This window comes from Setaria viridis, chromosome 9 (genome assembly GCF_005286985.2).
Source record: "Setaria viridis chromosome 9, Setaria_viridis_v4.0, whole genome shotgun sequence".
Taxonomy (NCBI): domain Eukaryota; kingdom Viridiplantae; phylum Streptophyta; class Magnoliopsida; order Poales; family Poaceae; genus Setaria; species Setaria viridis.
In genome coordinates, this window is record NC_048271.2 from 42,543,015 (window position 1) to 42,561,504 (window position 18,490).

Consider the following 18,490-nt stretch of genomic DNA (forward strand, 5'->3'; position numbering starts at 1 on the left):
AACATCCTGCATTTCTGATTTTTGGACAATTTAAGGTCCATTTGCTTCTCAAATGGTCTCTTTAAGTTCCAAATGTCCATAAGGTCTAAATTCATGCATTTGCCAACTTTTTCTGAATTTGAAGCTCTTATTTGGCATTTTTGGCTAAAATTTGATCAAAAGTTGACTTTGGCCATAAAAGCTCATTAACCCCCAAATCTTTGTCATATCCTATTCTTGGCCATTCTTGAGTGTTTTTAACACCCCGGGTGCTCTGCCATTCAGTTCTCGGCAGATAGCTCGATAGTAACTTGTTCCCCTCTTTGAGTTCTGATTCGGGAATTTAAATTCATGTTTCTTGGGGCAAGAACTTCTGGAATGGTTAATTAAAGATTCCATTTCTCAAGTTGTCGCCCAACTCTTGGTTGTGGGAGTCCTTTGAATTTTTAAATCTTGAATCTTGAATTTGAATCTTTGGTCAAATTTGACTCAAATTTGACTTTGGTCCATAATACCTCCGTTGCATCCAAATTTCATCATTAACCTCTAAATTACCTTCTTAGGCTTTTAATAACACTGGGTGTTACAAGTGGCACAAGGAGGAGACGGGATGGCGCGAGGAGGAGACGGGAGCAAGACGTCGTCCAAGAGGGATGGATCGGTCCGCCAGTTTTGGAGGAACCATTCCATCCCTCTTTTCGAGGAATATTCCACTTTGATGCCGTCCTCGTTCCACCTGACCTCCAACCAAACACATGTAAAAGTGGGATGACCCCGTCCCGTCCCTCTATCCAAACACACCCGCACGCCTTGGGGCTTAGGCCAGTATATATACAAGCCACCGCTAGAGTCTAGACAGAAAATACATGTCGTGTGACAGAATACATTTAATACGAGCAGCATGGTAGAAAATTAACAGCATATAAACTGAAGAAAACATGTTGTAAGGAATCGAACACTTCTAGAAGACAGCACCAGCACATCACCTTAGCAGAATCCATCCATACTGATGAGTGATGACAACTTCCTCATCCATGCATCCATCACATCAGCCAAGTTGAATTAGCTTGTGTTTACTTCTGCACTCACCTGCAACTCAAGGGCACACTCGAGGTCCAAAAGCACATCTTCCATTGATGGACGATCAATACCCCGATCAGCAACACATTTCTCAGCAGTTTCAATGAACTTGTGGAAACACTGTGCATTAATTCTTCCTTTCATATATGGGCTAACAATTTGATCAATGTTACCCTCCTGCTTGCACTGCAGTGCCCAATCTACCACGTTACCTACTCGTATTGGAAAAATGCAGTTCCTAACTGATCCGGCACAGAGGACCTCAAACAATACAGCACCAAAAGAATAGACATCCGATTTCTCGGTCAGCTGAAAAGTGCGGAAATATTCAGGATCAATAAGACCACCACTGCTCTTGAAGGTTGTGGTCTCACCAGTTGATGGCTCAGTCGTGTAAAGACCAATACCTGTAATCTTGGCAATCCAATCCTCATCCAGCAGAATATCGGATGTGTTAATGTTGCGGTGAATGATCTGTAGCAGATGAAGGTGGTGCAAGCCCCGAGCTGCACCAATGCAGATCTCCAGACGCTGCTTCCAGGTAAGTCGTGGCTCCTGGGTCATGTAGAGGTGCTTGCGAAAACTTCCACGAGCCATGTATTCATAGACAAGGATCAACTCGTCCTTCTCATTGCAGTGACCAATTAGTGGCACAAGATGGTGGTGGCAGAGCTTTGACATAACCTCTATCTCAGCATAAAACTCAGGTGCACGGTACTTGGACCACGGCTGCCGGTGTTTGATAGCAACCTCAGTTGCTCCTCCATCAATTTTTCCATGGTAAACACTGCCAAATGCACCCTCACCGACAAGGAGAGATTCGTCAAAGTTGTTTGTTGCAGCCTTTATCTCTTCAAATGAGAAATGGCGGCATAGGTCTGATGGCAAAATCTTCGTAGCCATACTCACTACAGCTGGAGGTGCTCGCAAGCATTTCCCTATCCAAGAAAACAAATATACTGGTTCTTGTCCCTGATGTGAAGCTTTCTGTAGCATTCGAAGGTTTTCTGCCACATCAATCATTTCAGGACGTCTGTCCCTTTCCATTCTCAGGCATTCAATTGCTAGCTTTGCAACCTCTTCAAGAATAATCATGTTATTCTGATTTGCGATTTCAGGGTCAATCATCTCTCTCAATTCTCTGACCCCCCTTGCAACATCTTCAGTAAATACAGAAACAATGCTGACATCTCCTGCTGTGGCCCTTTTCCTAGTGATCAGTTCCAAGAGCACAACTCCAAAACTGTAAACATCACTCTTCACAGTGAGACGCCCATCCCTTGCAAACAAAGGGTCCATGTAACCTATGCTCCCTATTACATTCTCAGTATATAGTGTCTTGTCCGTGGTGACTAGCCTTGATATTCCAAAGTCTGATAACTTTGCATTAAAGTTGCTGTCTAACAGTATATTAGCAGGTTTAATATCACCATGAATGACTTGAGTATACATGTGAGAGTGCATGTATGCCAATGCCTCTGCACACTCTGTTGCAATCCTAAGTCGTATATCCAAAGGTATGGGAGCATTTTCATGATGAAGAACATCACTCAGGTTTCCATTAGGGATATACTCGGTGACCATAGTTAGGGCATTTTCGTCTATACAATAACCAATGAGCCTAACTACATTCCTATGGTTGATTTCACAGTGGATGGTCAACTCTTTAGCAAAGTTCTCTTTCACATTGTGGATAAACTTCTTCACTGCAACCATACTTTTGTCTTCAAGAACTCCTTCATATACTTCCCCAAAGCCACCACTCCCAAGAATATATCTGTAGTTGTTCGTAATTTGTTCTATATCGCCTTTACTGAAGCATTTTATGTTATGATTACTATGCACTATCCACTTTGATCTATCGGCCCCTTGCATCAGTTCCATCACTTTATTTCCGAGAAGATTCATCCTATGCAAGTAGGGAAGGAGTAAATTCACAGTTACATTTGGATAAGGAGATGATCAGCACAGCAAAAGACAGTAGTCAGTACCTTTGACTATAAACTTTGTTATCGCTATACAAATGGAATTGCCGTGTTTTGTTCAGATTTCTCCCAGAGAACTCAACAATAACCAATCCGTAATATGCAGTTTTAATCCTCCATCTTCAATGGATGAATCACAGCTCTCCTGATATTTTTCTTCAAGAAAAAAGACTAAATGTGGGGGACACACTGACCTATAAGTAGTTCCAGAGCATTACATTCAGTTTTAATGTAACCCAGATTTTACCAGTGCCATGGCAACTCCAAGAAACAAGGAAATATCTAGTAACTAGCATAATGAACACAGCTGATTTTCCTTTAGAAATGATCTGGCCATATCTTATTTATCATCTCCTCTATCTGTTTTATATCTTGTAATATTTCATAGTTATGGCAATATGGCATTGCTTGTCTACAATAGTGGGGTATCAGTGATAAAATTGTGTTTTATTGAAACTGGATTGGATGTTAGTTATGATAGTGATAAACTAGATTAAAAAGGTTTCTTTGTAAAAGGTTTACATTGAAGATTGAAACAGCAGTTAAGTATAGAATTACTCTCTAAAATATGTGAAGGAAGAGAAGAGTAGTAGTGCTAACACCATAAACCAAAAGGTCTGTTTGTCTTAGTTTGTGATGGATTAAAAGCTGTAAAGCAAGTTCTCTAAAAGTTACAGTGATTTGTGTGATTTAAAGGAGTGTTTCCAAGTTCCAAAACATTTTGGATGGTGTGGAGCTCTTTTGTACTTTGTTTTTTCATTTTGCTCAGATTTTAATTATGGTTTCCATCTAGGGGAATAATGTAAAAAAAGAACTAGGGATGATACAGGTCATTTTGTTTAATTTCATTGCTAGAATTGTTGATACAAAGATGAACAAATAGTAAACAGATGTCTGAGGAAATAACATTAATACATGGAAGCACCGTCAATTTCTCATGTTGATTAGGTAATCATTGAAATACTTTACCTATGACAAGAAAGAATCCAAATTTTTATGATTCAGACCATGAAAAGGAAGCAAATGGGAATAAGCTGCATCACACCACCAAGAACTAGACAACCAAGGGTGAGAATCTCTGTTACGACGGGAAGAACCAAAAGTCAACTGGAAATAGCTTGATTGTCATGTGAACACGAGCATTACTGATCACAACATACCTGTCAGGGATGGATTTGCAGATGCCAAAAATGAATCATTTCCCACCAATATTTAGTACTCGCATCGTGATGGTTGGAACATGGATAGCGTAGCCTACAGAGGATTCATGGAAAGGATTAAAGGAAGAAGAGATGCAAATGCCGGGTCAACTTTCGAGCAAGCCTCGACGCCAAAGGCCTTCTTCGTCTTAGGAGCCCTTTGGTCGGGCTTTGGCTCCGGCTTATTTGCCGGCTTATGCCGAAGCCCTACCAAACGCTAAAAATCAAAACGGCTTCTTCCCAGAAGCCGGTAAAAGCCTCTAGCGTTTTTGAACTAGGATGAGAGAGCCGAAAAAAGTGGCTTCCCCCGGCTTCTCTTCCTCCCTTGCGCCAAGACAAATGGAACTATCCCTCAACTTGGCTGGAATTGCAACGAAATTGCCATTCCTACCTCTCTGGTGGCGGCGTGAAGCTCACCGGTGATGAGAGGTCGCAGCTGCCCGGCGCGAATGGTAGCAGGTGCACGCGTGCAGCCGCAGCTGGATGGCGCGGACGGACAGCGGGGTGGAGCAGCGGCAGCGCGGTGCTGGGCAGATCAATGACGGCGTGACCCCGCGGGGCGCACTAGCGGCAGAGCTGCTCAGCGGCAGGTCGAATCGGCGGCGTAGCCTAGCAAGAGAGACGAGAGAGAGAAGACGAGAGAGCGAGATTGGGAGAGCGGACGGTGGACTCCGTATAAGAGGATAAGGATGTACGGAAAGAAAGGGAAATAGGAAAGGAGGAAAGGAAAAAATAGAAAAGAAAAATAAAAAAGATAAAAATAAATAGAAAAAAAGGAAGAAGGAAAAATGGTATTATCTTTTTATTTCACACAAATCACATTATCAATAGAGCCACACATAAAACTTGTATGGGCAAGCAACATACATATGCATGGGCAAAATGGACAATTGACATCTTCTATACATTCTAAAAAGCTAGGAGAAGCCGTTTTGCCAAATATTTTTCTACAAAATAAGCTAGAACTAAAAAAGGCTGCTTTTTCATATGAGTCAGAGCTAGAGTTATTTTTTCACGAGCCAAAACCGTGCCAAACGGACCCTCAGGGAACGCTGAATGCCCTTTTGTCTTTGTATATTTTGTGACAATGTGGGACCCAGAGTTGCGTGTTCTAGAAACAAATTGCCATTAGACTTCGGGGGTCTTGATTTACAAGCACATAATTAATTAGCCATGTTCTAGGGAAAAGCAAAAGATAAATTACCTGTTGCGGTATTTCATCGAGCATGTGTGTTGTGCGCGGCGACGGACCCACGCCCGCCACCGCGAACAGCGCCTGGCTGCCGGTTATCCCAGCGCACCCATGGGTTACCGATCGATCGCCCAGGCGAAGAGGCCTCGCTGTTTTGCACTCTGCTCGCGCGCTCGCTTGGGTGCCCCTTGCGCGTGGGCGCCGCAAGCCCGCGCCTGCAAGGCAGTGTCCGGCTTGCGCCCGCCACAAGAGCATGCCGGGATGACCGGCAGAGGGGATGGAGCGATTGTCAAACAGACGAGCAGGAGCTGTCGTGGCTGGGGCTATAAAGAAGGCGTGTCGTCCGCGTCGATCCTTCTCAACACAAGTTTCGGCCTGGTACAATCGAAATCGCTCGCCCTCCACCTCTGATCATCCAGGGGGATCTTGCTGTGCAAACCGCAACCGCAACCGCAATGAATAACCCCTTGCCTGCTCATCGCAGCAACACAACCACCTCACAGATGCAGGCCTCTCGTCACTGTAACTTGTTCAGCAGAGAACACAGCGAGTCCGTGGGCGACGTTCTACCTGTAATGTTGTGTCTTTCTGGATCCAGTTTTAGCAGCTTAAGGTTGTGTAACCAACACATCTTTACTTGTTCCAAGTGTTTCTGGAACCGACAAGATTGAACGGATTCTCTTATTCTGTTCCTATATACCACTTATCAGTTATCGCACTACGCACCTATCCGACAGTCGGCACGACTTCACGAGCCGGAAAACCGAATTCTACCGGTGCTAGGCAGCATTGATGGAAGCACGGGAAGTCAGTCGAATACTCCATAAAACAGCTCAAGTAGCAGTACATGTCAACAGCAGAGGTAACTGAATCACGGCGCGCAGCAAGACGGGATAATCGCAATAAAAGGACGGTCACTCTCACTCAGCCAGGACGGCGCAGCATGCGCGGAAGGTATCCCTCAGCTCAGAGGAGGTAGCAGTAGGCGAGCAGCGGTGCCACCACGGCGGCCACGAGGGCGGTTGCCGTCATCCGAGAGCTCGCCGCGGCCTTCGGCGGGGACGCGGTCGCTCCGCCGCTCGGTGATCCCCCGGTAGACGCTCCAGGTGCTGCAATCACAAGTTCACAACAAGAAGGTCAGAAGCCGGAACCAACATTTTCGCGGTTGGCTCAACAGATATTTCCCGTCAGATATATCAGGTAAGAGGACAATGGCAGTCTGAAATTGAGACACCATGCACCATGAGTGACAGCAACAATAGCAGTTTTTTCACAACGGCCAAGCCATCGGGTGAGCTGTCAGTTTTTAGATGGGAAACCACGAGACTCGTCAGTTTCCTAGGCTCGCCAACATCTGTTTACACGAGACTACCAAGAAAGCAAACTCTCCTTCCTCAACCGATGGAGGGAAAGCACCAGACATTGCAACTGGACCAAAATTTCTAGCCCCTGGCAAGATGGGCCATTCAGTCCAGCGGTTGCCTTCACTCCAGCACGGCTCTCATAAATCAACATCACTCAAGAGCTTGGTCACACAGATTATTCAACACGTTCCACGGTCTCTCGAGAAAAACCCGAGACAGATAAGTACTCTCTACAAGAACGTGGTGTGGCCCAGCAAAATGCTGGCTGTCCACTTTGATTGCATCCTGATGAGTGATGAGTACCCCCGTGACTTGCCAGTCAGCCTGAGCCCGTGACTACAGTGACAAGAACGGCTGCGGATCTCCAGGAATTAACTAAACAGACCTTTTGCACGGAGATCAACAATCTAGTGCCAGATTAAGGACAAACAATGAAATGTTCCAGGTTGGGATGCTAACCTAAGAATATACTAGTACCATCATGATTCACCCTACTCTGCCACAGAAATGGAGCAGCCTAACAAAATTGTCTCGTCTTCATAAGTGATTAAAGATGGGCTGCAGAAGCAGGTCTTACACCTTTCACACAAATGGCCTAACAAAGTAGCTTAAATGTCACTATCTGTAGCTCAAACCAAGCATACTCCTAGCATACAAGTTAATGCGAATGGCAACCATTACATTTCTAACTAGATCGTTTGCATTTAACAACATGGGTTGATCGATTCATAAAAAAGCTTTCTTTTAATTCATATGCTCCTGTCAAAATCATTTGGTTGCTCACATGTGATCCAATCACTCGCAAAGATGCAAAGGTAACGGAAAACTGAGAATAGTCTACTTTGTTTGCGGGGCAACAAACACTGTGGTGGACCCATTTATGCCAATCCAGTGATCGACACTGGAGTGCCACTCATGGGAAAGAACAATGCCTCTTTGTTTTGAGCGTGGTACAGCTCACCTCCTTCTAGTAGAAAGACAACTCATTTTTTGTTGGCATATGATCTGTCCTGTACTTTGTGACAGCTAAAATTCAGATTTTATTTTCCAAATTAAAGTTACAGTATTACCAGATTTCCGTTCTGTTCATACTTGAAGATCTAATCAAGCCTAACGCAACAAATTCATAGAGCACGATCTAGTACTATGTGTCCATCCATGGTATAATAGAAGGCGTGCAGATCAGACGCATGCCATGATAGCGAAAGAGAAAGGGAGAGGAGTTACCTTCGGCAGGAGAACCCGCGGAAACTGCAAGCAAGCAAATCAAAAGAGACAAATGTTAGATCAGATCGAAATTGCTTAGTGTAGCAGAGGAGAACAGAACCTAACTGATCAAAGATTACTGACTCCGAACATCTACACTTAAATCCCTAAGAGAAATCGAAGAGACGGTGAAATCCCAAGAATTTTTTCATAATTTAGGTATGGTTTCAGGACAAAAGGGGGGAAATTCTTGAAGGAGACGGCATGATACTAAGTTCCGTGTACACACGAGATATGCTGAAATTTAAGCAAGAAGAAACAAAGGCCAGGAAGGAGGAGGGTTCCACGGGGCGGCGCTCACTGTGGCACTTGCTGAAGACGGTGTTGGACGAGCCGCAGGCGCCGGGGAGCGCGAGCACGCGTTTCATGTCGATGGGTAAGCCCAGGTTCTTGTTGCCCGCGAGGGAGCAGAGGCAGTCGACGACGGCGGGATTGGCCACGGCGGTCTTGACCTCCCCGCAGCAGGTCTTGGACGGGCTCTTCTCCGTGCTCCCCGGGGAGACGTAGTTGAGGCAGTCGGCCAGGCCCGCGGCGGCCGCGATGCAGTCCACCGCCGGCGCCGGGGCAGGGGAGTGCGAGCCCTTCCCCGCGGCGGAGGAGGCGAGCGCGAGGAGGAGGCACGCCACGGCGGCGGCGGCGCGGGCTGCGGTGCGTGCCATGGCTGCTGCGGTGGCGCTCGGCTCGAGTGGGGAGGAGCGGAGTGGAGTGGAGTGGAGCGGGGAATGAGGTGATGAGTGGGGGTGGGGGTGGGGGTGGGGGTTTTCGTAGGCTGGTGGGACGCGGCGTGTGGACAGGTCACAGGCGGCGGCACGGCAGGAATGAGACGTGCCCTGGCTGGCTCGGCAGCTGGCTGCCTTTACGGAGAGGCTTGAGACGGGATGACTACGGCGGCAAGGTTGGCATGACCGCATGAGCGGGGGAATCAGAGGTTTGTTGACCGGTTTGCGTGTTCGGTACATTCTCATTTTCTCGTTTGAATTTGAAAGAGTTGTCCTCGGTTTTAGCAGCCAAATGATTTTAGAACTCTTCAGCATTGGTGCAGTGACCAAACGAATCTACTCCATCCATGTATAAATAAATAGTTTTTTATATATCTAGATATAATTTACATTTAAATGCATGGTAAACATTATGTACCTAGAAAAATCAAGCCGATTTAAATTTGAACGGTAGTAAATAATAAGATTCGGTTTGTAATGTGTTTGCAAGAAAACAAATGTCATCTTTTTACTAATACCATGTGTATTTAGACTAAGCAACCGCCGAACGTGCTAATCGGACATGATTAGAAACTCGAGCACAATAGAGGAAAATAATTAAATAGGGAAAAGGAATAAGGGCATGCTTTTGGAAACTTCGATTTCTTTGGGTTCGTGTTGAGTCCTCTGGCACGTCAAAATTATTAGATACTGCTTTCTTTCAAATAATATGCAATTTCTTTTTAAAAAAATAGGCATCCAAATAATAGAATAAGAGTCATTTATAATTATCTTTAAAAGACGATATGTCATCACCATGACATTGCTTTGTGTTGCAGGGCCATCCAATTTAAACTGATTCAAGTGCACACAATCATCGCCGCAACAATGATTGACATGTAATGCACTTGAAGCAATGTAAATTCAGCAATCTATAGGGTTTCCTCAGGACGAATGCAAATCGTTTTTGAGAGGAATAGCTCACAACAGACATCACGCATTTTACATAAATAATTTCAGAAGGTATGATTTATTCCAAACCAGTCTGATAGCCTGTTTGGATCCCTTTATTGTAATCCAGATATTGGTTGTAAAAGCCAAATATCTACAATGCCTTTGTCTCCTCTTTTTCTTTCATAGGCAAAGAGTTGGAGCGACGTAAAATTGTAATTTCTCATCTCAGAATGCTCCATAAGCTAGGGGAGAGGGGATTATGGATTATGGGTGGGGATTCTAGAACCCTATAGTAGAATCCGCTCTGTTTGGTTTGGATAGTGAATTTTTTTACTAGATTATGGAATCTTTATCAGATCCAAACGGCCCTAAGAAAGTTTCAAACAAACAACAAGTAGGGACAGTACCGTTATACAAGGCCATAGTTAAACAATATCTGCTCTGTACTCTCTGACATCTTAAATTCAGATTTTATTTTGCCAGTTTAAGTTACAGTTTTAACTGATTTTTGTTCTGTTCATACTCGAAGATCTAAACAAGCCTAAGAGAACGAAATTCATAGAGCACAACCTAGTACTATGTGTCAATTTCTCCTGCACTTCATATATGGAACTGATCAGACGGATCACGGATGTCGTGTCGTGATACTGAAACAGAAAGGGAGAGGAGTTTTGTTTCGTTTCTTTTCTTTTCTTTGAGGGCAGAAAGGGAGAGAAATGTTGGATCAAATCGAAATTGCTTAAAGTACCAGAGGACCTCTACACTAAAATCCTTAAGAGACATCAAAGAGACAGTGAAATCCCATTGAAAAAAAATTCATAATTTTGGTATGGTTTCTCGAAGGATGAGATGGCACGGTACTAAGTTTCTTGTACACATAAGATGTACTGAAGCATAAGCAAGAAGCAATGCCAGGGAGAAGCAGCATGGAGGAGGGAAGGCGCGGGCGGTTCTCACTGTTGCACTTGCTGGAGACGAAGTTGGACGCGCCGCAGGCGCCGGGGAGCGATGTCACGCGTTTCATGTCGATGGGAATGCCCAGGTTCTTGGAGCCGGCGAGGGAGCAGAGGCAGTCGACGACGGAGGGGTTGGCCACGGCGGTCTTGACCTCCCCGCAGCAGGCCCTGGACGGGCTCTTCTCCGAGCTATCCGGGGACACGTAGCCCATGCAGTCGATCAGGCTCGAGGCCGCCGCGATGCAATCCATTGCCGGCGCCGGCGCTGGCGCCGGGGAGTTGGAGCCCGCCCCTGCGGCAGAGGCGGCGAGCGCGAGGAGGAGCCACGCCACGGCGGCGGCGCGGGCAGCGGGGAGGGCGGCCATGGCTGCGCTGGTGCTCGGGCGCTCGGCTCGAGTGAGGAGCGGAGAGGGGAGTGGAGGACTGGAGGTGGTGGGGGTTTTCCGAAGTTGGTGGGCCGCGGGGAGTGGACAGGTCAGAGAGGAGGAAAGGAGACGTGGACTGGGCTGCCTTTATGGAGAGGCCCCGCTTGACCGCGCTCAGGTTCCCCGTTTCATTTTGATTTTTCCGTTCTCAAGTCGTCACCCCCTTCCCCCAGAAATTCGCAGATCCTCGCGATGGGAGCAGAAGCCGAGGGTACTGCCCCACCGCAGGCCGCCGCCGCCGGCGAGCCCGCGACCGCTGCGAGGGCGCAGCCCATCAGCGCTGCGCAGTTCCTCTCCTGGAAGCAGCGCAAGGTCCTTTTTCCCCCCTTCCCCAACTAGAAAGTTCGCTTACTTCTTATACCATCAATTTTTTTAGGTTTGCAAAATTCACGATTCGATCTAAATTCCTGTGCATGAGTAGACGAATTAAATTTTCGATCTTTATGGTTTCCCCATTCACTAAGCTTTAGAAGTGTCGGTTTTGAGTGCTGGATTTAGGTGTGGTGATGCGATGATATTGCGAATTTAGTTAGAATCCTAGTTTTTGTTAATTAGTTTTGTCCTGAGGTTCTTTTCCGTGGCATGTGGCTTTGTATCTCTAATTTTCTTTAGGTAATCTTTGTCTGTAATTATATTTATTGATTATAGGTTGCAAGTTCCTGGCGGGTTGTCATACTGAAGTAGTTATCTGCAAAGTTCCTGTGAGAATCTAACATTGTGATTGTTTCGGCTAGGGATCAAAACAGATCAAATAGTTCCTCGTGGCTCATTAGCTTCCATTTAGTTAGAAGTGGATGAATTTATAACTTGTTTGATGTGAAGATATCAATGATACTTCTTTATCATACGTGTAATAGTTCCATTTCATTTATTTATCTCAAGAATCGTGAAATGTTGTGAATAAAGATAAGAAATATAGACAATGAATACAAGTACAAATAGAAGAGGAATTGTTAATTGGATCGGAAATCTATGTCATGTCTGTATCAAACGGATACAAGTTACATTGCTACCCCTAGTTTGAGCTGGTTGGTTTGATAATTATTGAGTAATGAAATTCTGTTTAATTAAGACATTTTTCTTTTGATTTTAGTGTTCTAAACTATGTGGTCTTTTTTAAGTGAAATTGTGACCTTACCAAGAGGTTGGAAAGGCCTTGTTTCATCTTTAGTTTGATTTCACATTCTTGTTACTCAAATACCAACTGATCTTGCCAAATTCGTGCACTGTATTTCTTCTGCAACTTGAAGCATATACTTTTTCTTGCAAATCCTGTATATCGTTGTACAAAGTTCTTATGGCCTCTTCTCTGGTTCTGTCTATTGATGTCCATGCCAAGTGTATGCATAATTTTGTTGCTGGCATACCCTGAGGTTATGTTGTCATCTTTCACGGTTTGGGTTGTGACATTTCCCTGTGTGATTATCAATTATCTAGGAAGTTACAACCTCCATGAAACAGAAACAGTTGTTTGCTACCAGTATTACCCTGTGCTCTTTCATCCTTTTTGTTGGAAGTTCTTGCAAATCTTATGTAGTTTTGCTAAAGCAATAAAATCTGGAGAGTATTGCAGTGTATATTGAGACTCAAGTTATTGTTGCATTATGATAAGCTGGATGTTCTTATTCTGTTCTGCTACTCGTGCATTAGAGACTAGAAGAGTAAAGTAAAATGCTATTACTAGACAAGGTATAGCAATTGGTTCCAATATTAGTGCTGATATGAAATTGTATTGAGGTACACTCCTCAAAACAAGAGTCAATGTTGTTTCTATTCCAGTGAACAAGTAGCGTTTTACATTTATGAGTTTGTGATGATCTCAAATTCACCCTTTTTCCAGGGACCTATAAATAAACTTGTAGCGTGCATATATAGATATATGTCAAAGTTATATTGAGTTTATAGGTCTTGGTTTGTTGACTCATGCTAGAAATTTCTCTTCCTTTTTTTTTGTCTCGATTTCATCAGTCATAAAAACCTTTATGTATTGCATTATGCATTATGCATCTGAGTGTATGAGCTTTTTGATGTGATATCATCAAAGACAGTGGAGAAGCTTGAGCAGAGAGTTTGGGGGGGGGGGGTGTGGCAACACTAATTTCAACCCTCAATATCACTAAACAGTGGCTTAATCCATGGAGTTTTTTGTTTGGCAGGGGGCGGGGGCATGGCCCACCCTGGCCACAACTAAGCTTTGCTATTGATCAAAGAGAACTCAAATTGTCATCTTATTTTGTAATTCATTTGAGAGGGCTGGTGTTAGGTAATGATCTGCTGTCTATGTTGAGAAACTCTGTTTCTCAAGTTGAAGAACCCGTCCATTTTCTCTTTCACAGATTCCAGCATGTATAAACGATCACTGCATTGAAATCTTTCCTCATTTTCATTTACGGACAAATGGCTGTTTGTGTCCCACATTCAACTATGGAATCTGTATCCATTGGAAGATAGAATTAACAGTTTGCATTCCAGTTCAACTATCCAAGTAACAAGTTGCAGCAAACCTCTTTGGGAAAACAAAAATCTAGCAGGAATGTAGGATATGCTTTTGTGTTTACTGGCTGGCATAACAGAGCTTGCATAATGGGTCACAGCCTCACAGGACTGACCTTTCTTATAATGTATGTTGCTTAGGATTTGTTTTGGTATGCCACCCCAGCGAAGAGTTTGCATTTGTTTTCGTTTTGCACCTTCCAGATTTGTCTGATTGCACTGGCTGCAGCTTCCTTGAAACATAAATCACCCAACTCCAAAGAAACTTAATCGTTTTAACTTGCCCTGCTTTTGAGCAAAGCTGAACGAGCTGACTTGTTGCACTGGAGTGTTGTGATTCTTTCTAGTGTCTCAATCCATCTACCTACCGTCGTCCATATCTTGCATTGGCTACGTTTTCCAAACTCCCACATGTTGATACTGTACCCTACATCAAATGTACCTTGATAGCTGTTATTCTGTCATGTGTCAGGTGCAAGTTATAGGGGTGATTTCCTGCTTTACTAAAACTGAATGCTACTGAAATTTCTTCTGTTCTCTCTGGATGGTGTAGTTAAGTAGTTTGTTACTACATTCCAAACAGCATAATTGATTACGTGCTGATTTTTAAGCATTCTTTTTGTTTAGTTGATACTCTGAGGTTTGTCAACGACTAACCTCTGCTGTTTATTGTTTTTTCTGTGACTGAGGAATGTAATCTGGTCAGGTATATGCGAGCATTTATCTGATGACTTGTTCGCGTTCCTGACCTGCAGGATGCAGAGGAAGCCGCGAGGAAAGCTGAAGCAGCTCAGAAGCGAGCTGCTGATATCGCATCAGGAGCGGTACAGATGAACGGCCGCGAGCTGTTCCAACACGAGCCCTGGGTGTTCGACAACAACATTTACTGAGATGAGAGCGTCCTGCCTCATGGAAGTTGTAAAACGCCTTGGCAGATGTGATAAACTCGATAACATAATGTACCATGGCATATGTTTATTAGTAATCTGGATGTGTTTGAAGTCATTCAGGAGTTTAGCGAGAAGGCAATGGTTTCAGAGCCCTATTTAGTTGCCTCCTTCCACCAACGAACAAATCGTGTCTGATTGCCCATCTAACAAATTCCCACTGCATTTACTTCCAAAAAAAACAAATTCTCACTGCAGATGCGTCAAGAAATAAGCGCATATTCCCTCATGGTTCATGGAGTAAAGCTGATTACACGTGCCAGCTTGGGTAAAGCTGGAGCTTAGCCGCAAGATAAGAAGCATCGCAATCGTAATAAGACTTGCCAAAGCACATAGCCTGTCTGCACTCTGCAGCCGCCGTGCCCTTGCACAAAATGTCAAAAAAACATTTACCGTAACAGTACACACCAAAACACATCTGCGGCCAAGCTCTGTATCCGCCAAAGCAACGCCGCGGTAGCATGCGGCAGAACATGGCAGGCCGGAGTTGCAGCAACCCTTCGGCTCGCGCTCGCCTGCTGGTGGATGGAATGGTAACCTGCACCGCTGCACGCGAGACACAACTCTGCACGAGTCGTTCTCCTCTTCCCGGACCGCGCTTGCACAACCCAGCCCTCCGCGAATCGTGGCTGCGGCACGGACGCGCGCTGCACAGCGCGCGGCTTCTGGCACTCGCCCAAACCGGCTCCCCCCCACGGGATGGGAACGCGCGGGGCGTGTCGACTGGCAAGTGACCGGCGGCACCCGGCAGCGGTCGAGATGCTGTGATCGTGTGACCGCCTGCGCCGCGGCGATGGTGAGTTGCCGAATTGGTGGTCCTCATCCTCCACGCGCACTACGGATGCTCGACGAAATGCCTCAACAGCCTCCTTGGTCAAAACATCGAGAAAGGCGGGCCTACCTTCCGGCGGGATGGGACGCGGAAAAAGGAAGTTTCTCAGTCCTACTCCTACCACAGGGGGGCCGCATTGGCACGGCACACGGTTGACCCGTTGACCAGATATTGTCTTCAACCTTCTGCACACATAAGATGGCTTGATGCTTCCTTCCATGGCAGCCAGGTAAGCGTCGTGCACTGGAGGAGGGAGACGATTATATTCGACCTTGGCACCCGCAAACCCATCCGTAGCAGGTATGTCGTGATCAACCATGCTCGCTCGATCGTCATCCTTATTAGAAGCTACCCCTTTGCAATTTTAATCCTAGATAGACATTATATCCGTCTAAAAATTCTCCGGATACCTGCAACTCAGCTTATCCGTCAAGTTTCCCTTTTACCTGTAACACCCCGTCCTCCAAAGCCGCACCCGTCCAACCCTTCCGAGGGGTGGGCACGCGTACACATAGCACCCTACTTACACTTTCGTCCTCGCTTCGTGTAAAAGGGTTAACCCGAAGATGCTATGGCTGGTTGACAAAGGTTTATAAATTAGCTCCACTCTTGCTCAACTAGCAACGTAATACTAAACATGCGCGCTTGCGCTCATGGGCCACACTGGGCCAACCAAATTGGGCCGGGTGTCACAGCCCCCTTCTTTTGAGGAAACATGGCTGATCAAGAAATTGACCTTGCTACTACTTGCATGCCTTCGATCTTCCCTTATATGAACATCTGAATGAAAAATAAGCTCCTGTGGATTCAGAGTATACCACTCATCACCGTAAACTTAATACTTAGTTCTCCTGTAGATAGTAGGTACTGCTATTAACTCCCAACATCTGAATAGATTCTCCGATTTACCCAAATTAATTGCCATATTAGTCCAATTTCTTTTTGAACCAATCGAAAGCTAAGCAAGCAATGTCATGCTGTTATTGTTGTTTCTAATGAAAGGCACACCTATTTTTTTGGTCAACGGACATTTGTTTCTGACTTTCAACTACACGTCACTACATATCTCGTGGATTCTTGGAACTCCTCTTGCACTGTAAAAATCTGCGAGCCTGTTCGCTTCAGCTTATTCAGCTGGCTTATCAGCCACCAAACAGTATTTTTCTCTCACAATAAATCAGCTGTTTCAGCTTTTCAGCCGGCTTATAAGCTGAAGCCAGCAGGCCCGCATGCGTTGGATGAAGCTGAACTGAACTAATACTTTGGAACCACCATTTAAGTCAACAACTCCCTGGTTTTGGTCTTTTCTGATCCCCAAAGAAACATCAGAGAGCTGGAACTCATTCGTTGAATTGGGTGGAAAAGAACTCTTTGTTACAGGCTACTGGCTAAGTGGCTAACTAGGTTCTCAGAACCTGTTGACATAAACAGTGCACTGCCAGAAGTACCAATTAGTACAAAGAAAAGAACTATAAAGACCAAGGTTCTGATTTTTTTTTTCTGCATCGATCATCTTCTGTGTGTTTTACTTAAGGCTAGCTGTCATATTTATGAACTTCACTGTTTCCACAGGAGTAGTCCCCCACAAACGTGATGGAACTTATCCAAGAAGCTGATAGCTCCAAATGGATGGCGCATAGTAATCATAGCATAAAATGCTTTACAGAAGGTGACATAGACAGAATGACCAACAACTATAGAACTAGTCTTGGCAGTGGTCATTTTGGAGAAGTATATGAAGGGGTTCTTGATGACGGAAACATGGTTGCAGTGAAAAGGTTTATCCGCAATGTGAAAGAAAACTTTGCTAAAGAGTTGATCGTCCATCGTGAAATCAACCACAAGAATGTAGTGAGGCTCATTGGTTACTGTGAAGAGGAAAATGCCCTTATGCTGGTCACTGAGTATATCGCTAATGGAAATCTGAGTGATTTTCTTCACAATAACAACGGTCCCATCCCTTTTGATGTGAGACTTAGGATTGCCATCGAGTGTGCGGAGGCGTTGGCGTACATGCATTCTCACATGTATACTCAGGTTATCCATGGGGACATCAAGCCTGGTAACATACTCTTAGATAGCAACTTTCATGCGAAATTGTCTGACTTCGGAATATCAAGACTAGTCAACACGGATAAGACATTACTCACCAAGAGTGTAATAGGGAGCATAGGTTACATGGATCCTTTGTTTGCTCGGGATGGGTGCCTCACTGTGAAGTCTGATGTTTATAGCTTTGGAGTCGTCCTCCTTGAACTGATCGCTAGGAAAAAGGCAATAGCAGTAGTCGACAACGTCAACATTGTGTCTGCATTTACCAACGCTCTTGCAAGTGGGGTCAAAGGTGTGAGAGGGATGTTTGATGCTGAAATTGCAAGCAAGGATAACATGAAGATTCTTGAAAGGGTTGCAAAGTTAGCAGGCGAATGCCTAACCATGGAAAGGGGCAAACGGCCTGAGATGGTTGATGTCATGGAACGTCTTCGGATACTAAGGAAAGCTTCATATCAGGATCAAGGACAACGAGTAGATCTGTTCTCTTGGGTGGAAGAGCAAGCCAACACCTCCAGCAGCAGCGACCATCGTCCCTGCCAAGTTTTCGCTGTCCGGCCTGTGTCGTGAGTTCTCTCTTGCAGAGATGAAGGCTGCCACAAACAACTTTAATTGGTCACTCCTTATTGGTCAGGGTGCATTTGGTAGCGTGTACGATGGCAAGATTAATGGTGGCAAAACCATTGTGGCTATCAAGCACCGCAACTCGGACTCTTCGCGAGGTGAGCGTGACTTTCTAACTGTGATAGGGATGTCCTCGAAGCACCTCCGTTATAATGTTTTACCACTAGTCAGTTACTGCGATGCGATGGGTGAGATGATCCTCGTCTACAACTATATGACATTAGCAGAGGATGCAAAATACTACATCTCTGAATACTTAGAGCACCCACGATTACATGAGTTCATAACCTCATTTTACAAACTGCCGTCAAGAATTTGCAGCAGCCAGCTGAGCTGACATAGAGTCGTTTTGTGGCTTACCCATCCCAGTTTCGAACCGGATCAGTCATTCTTCAGCTTCCTTGTGGACCTAATCGCGCATCTCCCTGTTCCAAACCCCCGACA

The 18,490-nt window shown here is 45.1% G+C and overlaps 3 protein-coding genes and 1 pseudogene across 4 annotated transcripts; 2 read left to right on the forward strand and 2 right to left on the reverse strand.

Annotated features, from left to right (window-relative positions):
* Positions 1-842: 842 nt before the first annotated feature.
* LOC117837017 (receptor like protein kinase S.2) lies at positions 843-6,094 on the reverse strand. Its single transcript, XM_072290612.1, has 2 exons — positions 3,051-6,094; positions 843-2,968 (listed from the first exon to the last, which is right to left on the reverse strand). The coding sequence occupies exon 2, from the start codon at positions 2,965-2,967 to the stop codon at positions 1,042-1,044; it is 1,926 nt and encodes a 641-aa protein (XP_072146713.1). The 5' UTR covers position 2,968; positions 3,051-6,094; the 3' UTR covers positions 843-1,041.
* A 136-nt stretch (positions 6,095-6,230) lies between these two features.
* Positions 6,231-11,136, reverse strand: LOC117837020 (non-specific lipid transfer protein-like 1). 2 transcript variants are annotated; one of them, XM_034716569.2, is made up of 3 exons: positions 10,675-11,136; positions 8,027-8,050; positions 6,231-6,544 (listed from the first exon to the last, which is right to left on the reverse strand). In XM_034716569.2, exons 1-3 carry the CDS (start codon positions 11,036-11,038, stop codon positions 6,402-6,404), a joined length of 531 nt encoding a protein of 176 aa, XP_034572460.1. In that variant the 5' UTR covers positions 11,039-11,136; the 3' UTR covers positions 6,231-6,401. The 2 variants fall into 2 exon arrangements, with proteins under 2 accessions (XP_034572460.1, XP_034572459.1); XM_034716568.2 differs by lacking the exon at positions 10,675-11,136 and adding an exon at positions 8,367-8,804.
* A 67-nt stretch (positions 11,137-11,203) lies between these two features.
* On the forward strand, positions 11,204-14,596 carry LOC117837021 (uncharacterized). The gene is made up of 2 exons (XM_034716570.2): positions 11,204-11,410; positions 14,347-14,596. The coding sequence occupies exons 1-2, from the start codon at positions 11,291-11,293 to the stop codon at positions 14,479-14,481; spliced, it is 255 nt and encodes an 84-aa protein (XP_034572461.1). The 5' UTR covers positions 11,204-11,290; the 3' UTR covers positions 14,482-14,596.
* A 133-nt stretch (positions 14,597-14,729) lies between these two features.
* LOC117837019 (probable serine/threonine-protein kinase PBL28) lies at positions 14,730-18,405 on the forward strand (annotated as a pseudogene).
* Positions 18,406-18,490: the final 85 nt, after the last annotated feature.

Bases quoted from the DNA above. Each gene is read 5' to 3' on its own strand.
- LOC117837017 (XM_072290612.1), bottom strand. From the start codon at position 2,967: ATGAATCTTCTCGGAAATAAAGTGATGGAACTGATGCAAGGGGCCGAT.
- LOC117837020 (XM_034716569.2), bottom strand. From the start codon at position 11,038: ATGGCCGCCCTCCCCGCTGCCCGCGCCGCCGCCGTGGCGTGGCTCCTC. The intron at 8,051-10,674 runs GTGAGAACCGCC...GCTTGCTTGCAG, and splicing joins CGTCTCCAGCAAGTGCAACA to TTTCCGCGGGTTCTCCTGCC. The intron at 6,545-8,026 runs GTAACTCCTCTC...TTGTGATTGCAG, and splicing joins CGCGGGTTCTCCTGCCGAAG to CACCTGGAGCGTCTACCGGG.
- LOC117837021 (XM_034716570.2), top strand. From the start codon at position 11,291: ATGGGAGCAGAAGCCGAGGGTACTGCCCCACCGCAGGCCGCCGCCGCC. The intron at 11,411-14,346 runs GTCCTTTTTCCC...CCTGACCTGCAG, and splicing joins TCTCCTGGAAGCAGCGCAAG to GATGCAGAGGAAGCCGCGAG.